Here is an 11,298-nt window from a genome sequence, read left to right as displayed (position 1 = left end):
TAAAATGACTTCTGCTGTTCTTCTATTAACATTAAATGTATCCTGGTTATAACTATCCGTCACGACTACATATTTTCAACTCTTTTTGACGTCTTATCTTACCAAAGTAAGTGTTTGTTTTTGTAATTTTTGTTTCATTCGGAATACACATGAATGACTTCCTAAGCAAACCGCCACCCTGTCTCTTTGTTGTGTTCCTTTGTTGCTGAGCAACACAGGGATAAACCATTTGGAGGTGGGCAGTCTCACGAAATGAAAATGTCATTCGATTAAAGTGCTACACTCAGACCATGACTCCGGGCAACAAAAACAAATATACATCTGTACGCGTATGTACAAATACATAAAATATAAGTGGTGCGGTTTAATTGAAATGTACGTGTTTGTACATGTTATGTGACGCCCCTCGACTAGTAAGTAGTGACCCACCTGACTTCCGGATGGGAGAAGGAGTTGCTGGACCGCCAGAAAGTTATCAGGTGAGTCAAAATAACAGCGTCTGTTTGATAAATATATAGGTATTATTGTACCATTCGAAGTCTTAAGATGCTCAAAATATTTACCATAAACTTGTAAGTCATCATTACTACTAATAATTCATATTTATCTTGGTTAAGTTGTATGTATAGAACTTAATTCATATGCTAATACGTACTAAATTCATATGCTAATACGTACTAAAGATGCATAAGGAGATATTGAAAAGTGAGAAATGTCCTATTAACACAAGGTCATTAAGGAGACAAATGTTTTAGTTGTATATCCAATTTATTTCTGTCTCACTTTTGGTATTTTATTACTAACCTTGCCTCCATTGTTTCTTAGATGGAGAACTTCATCCTGTATGAGGAGCTTGGAGGAGGCTCCTCTTCTGTTGTCCATAAAGGACGGAGGAAAGGAAACCTAAACTATGTAGCCCTCAAATGCAGCGACAAAGCCAAGAGACCCGAGATCACAAACCATGTAGGATATCAATTTTTACATAAAATAATTACGCTAACATAAGCTGGAACAACCCTCAGACGATGATTAACGAGAGAATAGACTTACCATGTCTACTAATTTGTTGGTTTCCTTGTACGCAGGTTCGTCTTAGCCAAGATGTAGACCACCCCAACGTTGTACGCTTTTATGAATGGTATGAAACCAAAAAGCACTTGTGGCTAGTGACTGAGCTCTGCACAGGTCAGTATATAATATGCCGCCAATAAATGATCCTCAATCTGTATTTGTAGTCACAGCTTTTTTTAATTTGTTGCACTGTCGATAAGAAATCCAATTTTCCCCGTGTAGTTATCGAGTTATTTACATTTCATTTCTCACTCTTATATCTATTTTCAACTTTGTTTGTATTGAGTTAGGTGGTTCCTTAGAGTCTGTGATAAAGCGGGATGGATGTCTTCCTGAGGATACGGTGAGGAAGTTTGGATGGGACTTGGTCCAAGGACTGGACCACATCTACAAGTTAGGAATCATTTTCTCTGACTTGACACCTTCTAAGGTTTGTACATCACCAATCACTCATACTGATATGTTATTATTTCATATAGGATAATCATGTCTCCTCCCACAGATTCTTTTAGATAGTAATGGCATTTTAAAGTTAGGGAACTTCTGTCACTCCAAGACTGAGAGCGAAACTCTTGAAGATTTCTTGTCCTTGTGTTGTGAAGAGGCAGGCGACGAAAAATATGATGACCTGAAAAAAAGGTTTCAAGGTCAGATGAGCGTTCTTATTTTGTTAGTATATATTTACAGAATCAAAAAAAGGACTCTCAGTTATGTTTTCTGGTTGTATATCATCAGGCTCAACAGCTTACATGGCTCCAGAGGTTCTAGAAGGGTCAGAAACTACTGTGATATCTGATCTTTGGGCTCTCGGTTGTATCCTCTACCACATGTACACTGGTAATGTGCCTAGATATTACTCATTTCTATTTTTTTTACTCACCAAGTCACATGGTTTGCTAAAAGTCATGCACAAATGTGAAAGTTTCTTAAAAATATGACCAAATATGTATGTATTTTCATTTATTTTTAATTCATTTTTTATTAATTTCTATTAATTTTTATTAATTTTATTATTTTTTATTAATTTGTGTTAATTTGTATTAATTTTTTATTATTTTTTATTTATTTTTAGGTAGACTGTACTGTGCTGATAACTACAATGAAGTGAATTTACATCAACAAGCATCATTTTCAGGTATATACTGTACATTCATACACACATTTACATGCAAATTAGAAATGAAATGTTGTAGTTGAGCTGGGAAAAAAAAGTCATATACATAACCATGTTATTTTGATAGTGTCTCCAACCAGTTCTCCCAGTCCAGAGTTCCAAAACCTACTGAGAGGTTTACTCACCCGAGACCCTGATGCCAGGTCAGACCACACGAACATACAAAATGGATGTCTGATATATATTCCGGTACAATTTAACATGGATGTAATTCTCCTTCCTGGAACCAAGACAAAAATGAACATTAATATCAAGCACTTAGTCTTACTAGAGTATATCTGACTTTATTGAGCCTGACAGATTCAAATAACGTGCATTGACTGTTGGCTTTGCAAGGTAATAAGATATATTTCATATCAGTCTTCAAACATTTGTGTTGTTTGTTCTTTAGAATGAAGTGGTCAGAATTACGCAAACACCATTTCTGGACTCAAGCACTGAACGAAGAGGAGGATTTAAAGGAAGTTGAAGAAAAAGCGGACAAAGACGAGCAGTGTGCGGACAGAATAAATGGCAGACAGACAGACAGTCTTGATTCAACCAAATGGGGGTTTGTAATATGACATTTTTTTACTTTACGTTTTAATAATGTCCTTAATCAACATCCCAACAGAATTAAAGTGACGTTCATTACTGTAGTACCCTGTTCATATTTCCCGTTTATGTTGTTTTAAAAACTCTTCAGACACAAAAGGATCCCGGATCCCGTCCATTTTGGAGACCAGGCTGATAAAAATCCTTGCAGCCGAATGACAAACACCACGCCTGTCCATAAATCTTCGGAGAACTCCATCTTACCACAGACAAAAACTACAATCACAAGAAGACCAGACAGCTTGAGGAAGACTCAGGGATCAGACAGGAAGTTGGTAGAGTCCACAACAGGAGAGGAGGAAGCAAAGACAGAAGATGAAATAAAGATGGATGTGACTCAACAAATAAGTTCCAAAGACCGGACCTCACTAGGTAAGACATTTCATCAGTAGTTTCAACGGTAACTAATGATGTGCCTTAGTCATTAGTTCCTCATTAGTTCCACGGTAACTGAAGTATTTTTGTGTAAAGTGAGACCGCAGATTTTATACTGTTGTATTATATCACTCATCACCGACATGTGCCGGTAATTGCATGTGTGTCACGTGTTCTTGCCTCCTCCAGATAATGCATTCAAGTTCAAGCCAACGAGTGACTTGGATGATGACAACACTGTTTTTCCACTCAGGTATTTAGAATTGTAATCTTAGAATCTCACATCTACAAACACTGCACAAAAAAAGTCTGTATTGCATTAAAAAACAGTCACTCACAAACAGTTTGTAAATGTTCTGCTCTTGTTGTTTTAGCTCTTGTGCGACTTCGAGAGAAGCCTGCAGCATATTTGACTCTCTAAACTGTAGTCCTTCACCGATCGATGCCAAGGTACCGACTTATACTTTCTTAATGATATACTACAAGGTATTAAAGAAGAACTATAATGCTTTTTCCACTTTTCTGACCTATAAATGTATGTTAAAACATTTTCTGTGAGGGTTATTGTGTGTAGCTGCTCTATAGGAGACCACAACTCAATACAAAAGGTCGAAAAATTAGCATAATAGGTCCTCGCTAAGAAACCCGTTGTCCTCATTTCTTCTTTGGGGTTTCACAGCATCCGTACACAATTACTACAACACAATTAGGTAACTGCTCAGTAATTAGGTCGACTGTATCAATCAGTGATACAAACTGGACTCTCACCACAATAAATATTTTTTCCTCTCATGTAACTAAACATTTATGCAGTGCAGTTCTACGTTTTACACCGTTATAAAAAACTACTTTTTTTTGTTAGTGTCTGTATTAAAAATATCTCTTCATTAGATTATACTGTGTAGATACTATATACAGTACCTTCTATTAACTGTGTGTCCACAGTTAGCTCACTAATTATCCTGCCGTTGTTTGTGTCCGTTTGATGGAGTACTGTACCTTAAAAAAATATTTTTTATTGCACCTTAATGAGTTGTGCTGTTCTTTTATCGTTCTCCCAGACCGCAACCAGCAATGACATCACCTCTTACGTGAAAGCGCTTCTGCATACTGAATCAGACCGGACCGTCACACCAGTCCTAGACAATCCCAAGGTGCAGTCATGCAGTATTTGACTTGATGTCTGATTAAAATGGCTTCTTTTCTTTTGTTTTTAATCATCTCCTCCATTATGTTTATCGTAGTTGTATGATGCTGGGACATAACTTTACTGTGTGGTGTTCTTTTTGTGATTTACAGATCCTTAAGAGTCCTCCTCTTCGATTTGACGCTAAAAACCTTGGTGTGTCGGCGTGCACAGGTACTGTGCCCACCAAAATTGGAGTTTCTTAAATTGTTTAGTTAAGTTGTGTGCTGCTTCTTTATCTTGAAAATTGTTGCCGACTTCTGAATTGTACGACCATTCAACTTTAGAGGTTCCACTGGAAGTTCCACTCCGGGAACATGAATATACTCCCCGTTAAGGAGGAGAGTCTTCCAATGTGCAGACTGTTTTATGGATCTTAAAGGTGCTGTCTGTCAAAAGTATGATTTGAAGCCAAGGAGGGATAGCACCTTCAAGGCACTTCAATGTTTAAAATGATGTTAACATCTGTCAATCAAGTCAGTGTTTTAGGTTAGGAACTGACAGTTCCTAACCTAAAATCTCGATCCTTCAAGTCCAAGTGATATTATCATTTGAATTTGGCTCTTTGTGCAAAATTTTGGTTTGTTTTAGGTTCAGGATTCAAGAGTCTTTAATGTCAGTCAGTTCACCATGTATCTCAGACACATAGAGCAATGAAATAAAGTTTTTCTTCTCTCCATGGTGCAATTGCAATAATCGGTATAAAAAGAACCCTGCCTCTCGGCCAAAGTCAGCAGGGACAGACTCGAGCATATCCTGCGACCCAACGAGGTTTAAATGGCATAGAAAATTAATGAATGATTTAAATTTAAAATGTAAAAAAGCCTATATACAGCGGAACCTTGGTTCGTGTCATTAATTCATTCCAGAAAGTCCGACTCTAACCAGAATAGACACTAACTGAATACACTTTTTCCCATAAGAAACATAATAAAAATGGAAATCCAAGTAATCCTAACGTTTGGACTCACAAGAACATGTGCATCATATTGCACGCTAAGCGAGGCAAAACTTTGGCGGGACTTTTCTATGCTAACCGAGGTTCCACTGTCTGGAAAAGAGTTCAAAAAGAGGTTCCCGCACACTGTGTCGATTTATGCAATTTAGGAAGCGTATAGAAGACTGGTCTTATGGGGTGCTGACGAAAAAGAAAGTCAAATTCTGATTGTGACATCCACCCCCGCTCTTGAGCATTTTTTAGACATTCATAAATCTCTTTTTGTAAAGGATATGGTTGAATCTCTGGGCAATATTTTATAATAAATTTCATCTGATAATTGCCGTAAAATCTCTTTTTTGTATTTTTCTGTATGTATATCGCGCCTCCTTTATCAGCAGGTTTTATCACCAAATCCTGAAATGTAAAAGAGGGATATACTGTATCCAGTATATACAATATGTACCAACATCTAGAAAGAGTGGAAATACTGCCAAATGGGCTTAAAGATAAAGTAGATGCGAGTATAAGGTATAAATTACTTAAAGGCGCCCTATTATGCTCTTTTTTTTGTCCCTTTGTATTGACTTGTGGACTCCGATAGAGCAGCTACAAACGTTAACCAGCACAGAAAGCTTTCTAGTTCTTCCATAATCTGCACCTATTCATCTGTATTTCTTTGTCATACTGAAACTTTGGGTTTAACACCAGAATAGATAGCCAATTTTTTTGTCCATTTGTATTGTGCTGTGGTACCGATAGAGCAGCTACAAACGTTAACCAGCACAGAAAGCTTTCTAGTTCTTCTATAATCTGCACCTATTCATCTGTATTTCTTTGTCATACTGAAACTTTGGGTTTAACACCAGAATAGATAGGCAATTTATTTGTCCATTTGTATTGAATTGTGGACTCCGATAGAGCAGCTAAAAACGGTAACCAGCACATAAAGCTTTCTAGTTCTTCCATAATCTGCACCTATTCATCTGTATTTCTTTGTCATACTGAAACTTTGGGTTTAACACCAGAATAGATAGGCAATTTATTTGTCCATTTGTATTGAATTGTGGACTCCGATAGAGCAGCTAAAAACGGTAACCAGCACAGAAAGCTTTCTAGTTCTTCCATAATCTGCACCTATTCAGCTGTATTTCTTTGTCATACTGAAACTTTGGGTTTAACACCAGAATAGATAGGCAATTTTTTTGTCCATTTGTATTGAATTGTGGACTCCGATAGAGCAGCTACAAACGTTAACCAGCACAGAAAGCTTTCTAGTTCTTCCATAATCTGCACCTATTCAGCTGTATTTCTTTGACATACTGAAACTTTGGGTTTAACACCAGAATCCAACATTCTAATTACATTTATACATCAGAAAAGTGGAAAAAGCATAATAGGTCCCCTTTAAAATAAAAAGTGTATAGTGTAAAGATGAATGTGACATTGTCCAGTATGTGTGTGATTAGCCTAGCTAACAGTTTATGGGGTTAAAGGAGAAGCAAGTGTCTTCTCAATACCCCCACTAGATGTCAGAGTTGACACAGTAAAGCATCCTGAGTGGGCTAGGATGAGACTGACTGAGAGAGAAGTGACTAACCGTGAAATAACTTGTAGAAGCAGCGAGGCGCACCTCTCTCATCTTGCCATAACTGCACTGTAGTGAATTTGGCTTCAGTTCTTTTCACTCATGCACAGCACACCTGAATTGTTCAACACCGCTCCACTTCAGTAGCAGATGTTAGCTGTCAGTATGAATGACTGGAGGTGCCAAGGGGGTTGTTGTACTTATTTTGTACTGCCAGCACAGGAGTATGTAAATATAATTTGCAATTTCTCATCAAGTGTAATGAGAAAAAAAGATTTTCTCATGAAATACCTGCAATACTATTCATGTTTCATCAGTTCGCTTGTCAATAATGCCTATTTCTCTTCATTTCAAGTTGAATTTGTTGCATTGTCCTCTGCTGTCCTTCAGTGGAGAAGCTCCTGTCACTTAGTAACCAAGAGTGGAGCGTCTTCATTCAACAGCTCTCTTCATCACTTGAAGGACAGAAAACTTCTGCTCCCACTGCAACTCGTACCACACTGAACCTCCTGTGCTACCTTTGCTGTGCGGTTAAACATAAAGACGTTGCCAACAGGCTCATCAACTCAAAAGTGGTAAGACAATTAATTTATATTCAATTTAATCACACATTTTATTTATAGTGAATCATTTTATTTCAGTAAAACCTGAAAAGAACATTTTGGAGGAATTCTGTTTTCTTAATATACCACAGTAGTAATTTAATCTAATAATAATCATCTAAAATACCACAGATACATTTGTAAATATTGTCCGGCTGACTACAAGCTGATTTGCATCCATATCTGTTGATTGCTTCCATGCTGTATGAAGTCTCAATCTGCTCATTCCCATTATGGAAATGTCTTTGCTTTATTTAGCTTCAGGCACTAAACCTACTTCTACGACAAGCCCCTAACTGGGATGTGTAAGTTAACGCCACACATATTATTAGCATTATAATATCTAGTTGCATGGTACAAACGTTTGGAGTAATTATGTAGTGTAGTGATGTAGTAGTGGAGCATGTGTTCAATCATTGTGTACGGAATGTGGCTTTTGGTTTGAAATTGGCTGGCACTTAAATGCACCATATTGTGCACCATCATATAATGTGTTACACCAGTAGGGGGAGTCCTGGAGTAAAAAAACAACATTTGTTTCTTGTACTTTTGTTATATAGTGCTGCTTTACAAACTGAAAATGTACTTTTTTAATTGAATGACAGAAACAAACATGTTTTTTTTTTCAGGCGGAGCTTTGTTGTCAGAGTTATGGGTTTACTGGCTATGCATTGTACTGAACTTGAAGCAAACGGTGCAGTCACTGAGGTGTGTATACACACACACACACACACATAGGGCTCATACTCAAAGTGCTTATGGAATCATTATAATGCAGTAATTGCTGTGGTAAATACAAACATCATGCAGTATGTTGCTCTTTATTACTAACTACCAATAACATAGTGTTCCTCGTTGAAAAGTGTTAGAAATATAATTTTACTGACTTATTTTCCTATCTTTAAATCACCTCCATCCCTTAGTTCTTCTCAGTGATATCCAAAATACTCCATGTCTGCTCAAAGTACTTTCGGCACAACATACATTGAAATAAATTAAACCAACCAACATTCACACCCTCATCTCTGTGTGGAGTTTGCGTATGCGTGGGTTTTCTCCGGGTACTCCGGTTTCCTCCCACATTCCAAAAACATGCTAGGTTAATTAGCGACTCCAAATTGTCCATAGGTATGAATGTGAGTGTGAATGGTTGTTTGTCTACTATATGTGCCCTGTGATTGGCTGGCGACCGGTCCAGGGTGTACCCCGCCTCTCGCCCGAAGACAGCTGGGATAGGCTCCAGCACCCCCGCGACCCTCGTGAGGAAAAAGCGGTAGAAAATGAATGAATGAATGAATGAATGAATGAACATTCACACCCTCTCTAGTATTTCCGTCCCTGTGACTGCTGTGAAGTTGTAACTGTGAATTACAAAATGGCTGTCTGTAGCACAGCAGTGTTTTTTTCTGTGCGTACTCTTAAAGAAAAATGGCGGAACACTTTTTTTTGCTACGGTCTTTACCTTAGGATGAGAAATGATCGTGAAAAGGACAAAGCGGCCTGTGTTTGGACCTTTGCCTGTCTGTTTGTGTGAGTCCTTCCCCAGTCCCAGCAGGGGGTCCGGGAGCCTGTGTGTGTGTGTGTGTGTGTATGTGTGTGTGCGCACATTCTTGTGCTATCACGATGCAAACAGATGACCAATAAAACAGCATATACTTGATGTAACCGTGTGTGTGTGTGTGTGCATGTGTGTGTAAGTCACAGCTGGGGTTCTCCTGCTGCAGTTCTGATGATTGGAGTGTCAGGACTGGGTTTAGTTACTATGGTAACCGTTTTATGCTTCGATCCCCCCCCTACCCAGCAGACACGTGCACTTGCACACACAAGCCAGTTCTGTCTCACTCTTGCCTCTATTTATTTTGATTCTCTTTCCCCAAGTCGATGCCCCCCCCCACCCCCTCCTTTCCACGCCTCAAATAGAATTCAATGGGAGTGAAATTTTGTGGGTTAATCATATGCAATTTAGGGAAGCTGCTCCTTTACAGCTAACAAGATACTGTATACGTTTCCTGTTTACTTACCATTGCTTCGAAAGTTTTATTGGCTCCTACAGGGTTTAGCCTGAGAGGCTTCCACTGTGCAGGGTGTTTTACGGGGATGTGGAGTCTTAAGGCATTTGGAAAGTTCACAGTTATCTTAAGGCGGATGCTTAATGCCGCTGGAGCCTATTCAGAGGGGAAAGGCTTGGAGCACACAGTGTTGTTCCCTTTGCAGGGTAAGAAACAGTTGCAGCAACTTGTGTTAGTATCTGACACTGATGCATACAATGAAGAAAAACTCATGAAATTAGTCATTTAAGTCTGGCCAATTATTAAATTTACCAGTATTTGTTGTAACAACAGGGAAAAGCTGCTGTTAAAAGACTTTAGTTGAGAACGTTAAGAGGTACAATTTAATAAAACTTGCATGCAAGGAGACAAATCAATACAATCTGAACAGACGACCTCAAGACAAATGCTTGACTCGTTATGCCAAAATGTTAATGTTGATGTAGGAAATCACATATGTGAGTTGGGGGGCTGGTTTCCTCCAGTGAAGGACAGATTCACAGTCTAGACACCCGAGGCTGTTTGGATGAGGTGATAAGCTTGTGGAGGACTTGTTTTGGAGACAAGAAGCCTTTAGCCTCGAGCATATAATTATAGCAAATCTGTGTGACATTAATGTGTTTATTAGCAGAAATACTTAAGTATGTATGTCAGTGCATAATTAGAACAAATATTAGTAATGGACACAAGCCCTGTTAAGTGAATTTGGGTGATTTGAGAATCAATCACAACTCATTCAATACCAAAGACTTATTTATAGGTTTATATAATCCCGAACACCCGATAACAAAAACATATTTTTGTATCTTTTTTGCGAAAAACAAACAGAGGCGATGATGTAACTCTGCACTCATGCGTTCACATTTCAGAGCAATTTTAAGCTGTTAAAAACATCCAGAAGGTGGCAGCAGTGCACCCGATAGGAGCTTGGCAGGAATCATTCCGATAAAAGGACCACTCACGACAGGGAGGAGGATGTAAGAGCATGGAGCCGGCAGAACGTTACACATTGTCGGGAAATTTGAACTCATGCACACATACAGTAAACCTCGGATATATCGGATTCAACTGTTCCCACTGGTTTTGTCCGATATAAGCGAAATCCGTTATATGCGTATACCGGAAAATGTGCGTTTTACGCATATATCGGATTTATATCCGGTATATGCGTAAATGGGATTTTATCCGTTATAAAAAGGCACTTCCTTGACTATGTTTCCAATGTACCTGGACGCGCAGGCAACGCTGCAAACGCTGCAAATGACGTCGTATAGCGGCCTGTCACGATTCGGCGAATCGGAGCGCCACGATGCGGCCATCCGATATATGCGAGGGAAATTTAATGGAAATGCATTGGAACGGGACTGGAGATTTTGTCCGAAATAGGCGAAATCCGTTGTAAAAAATCCGATATATACAATGAATTTTTATTGGAAATGAATTACAGAAAAATTGGTTCTTTTTTATCTGTCCGTTGTGAGCGAATTTCCGATATATCCGAGTCCGATATATCCGAGGTTTACTGTAGTTCATTTCCAAATGTGGAATTGTAAGTAGATTATAGTGTTACATCGTTAAATAAACTTGTTTATGGTGTAATTTCTACCAGACATCCAATTAATTTGTCAATGTTGACATCTCCTCCTCAGTTATCTTACTATAATGGACATTTTTTTTCTAATGTAATGAATGAGACTATTTTTTTTTTTTTTACTTTGGCTGT

The 11,298-nt window shown here is 38.4% G+C and overlaps 1 protein-coding gene across 1 annotated transcript in view; it reads left to right on the top strand.

Moving 5' to 3' along the window:
- The first annotated feature begins 501 nt into the window (after positions 1 to 501).
- ulk4 (unc-51 like kinase 4) overlaps positions 502 to 11,298 on the top strand; it is a 71,094-nt gene continuing 60,297 nt past the window's right edge. The window contains exons 1-17 of the mRNA XM_058053676.1: positions 502 to 572; positions 826 to 963; positions 1,086 to 1,185; positions 1,362 to 1,501; positions 1,574 to 1,718; positions 1,807 to 1,908; positions 2,144 to 2,206; positions 2,313 to 2,388; positions 2,637 to 2,795; positions 2,931 to 3,211; positions 3,404 to 3,467; positions 3,589 to 3,664; positions 4,276 to 4,368; positions 4,514 to 4,574; positions 7,316 to 7,500; positions 7,786 to 7,832; positions 8,157 to 8,235. Of these exons, the coding sequence (XP_057909659.1) occupies positions 826 to 963; positions 1,086 to 1,185; positions 1,362 to 1,501; positions 1,574 to 1,718; positions 1,807 to 1,908; positions 2,144 to 2,206; positions 2,313 to 2,388; positions 2,637 to 2,795; positions 2,931 to 3,211; positions 3,404 to 3,467; positions 3,589 to 3,664; positions 4,276 to 4,368; positions 4,514 to 4,574; positions 7,316 to 7,500; positions 7,786 to 7,832; positions 8,157 to 8,235 (1,809 nt within the window). The 5' untranslated portion in view covers positions 502 to 572. The remainder of the gene's footprint in view (positions 573 to 825; positions 964 to 1,085; positions 1,186 to 1,361; positions 1,502 to 1,573; positions 1,719 to 1,806; positions 1,909 to 2,143; positions 2,207 to 2,312; positions 2,389 to 2,636; positions 2,796 to 2,930; positions 3,212 to 3,403; positions 3,468 to 3,588; positions 3,665 to 4,275; positions 4,369 to 4,513; positions 4,575 to 7,315; positions 7,501 to 7,785; positions 7,833 to 8,156; positions 8,236 to 11,298) is intronic.

Source organism: Doryrhamphus excisus, chromosome 17 (genome assembly GCF_030265055.1).
Source record: "Doryrhamphus excisus isolate RoL2022-K1 chromosome 17, RoL_Dexc_1.0, whole genome shotgun sequence".
NCBI lineage: Eukaryota > Metazoa > Chordata > Actinopteri > Syngnathiformes > Syngnathidae > Doryrhamphus > Doryrhamphus excisus.
This window is presented reverse-complemented; position numbering and strand designations above follow the sequence as displayed.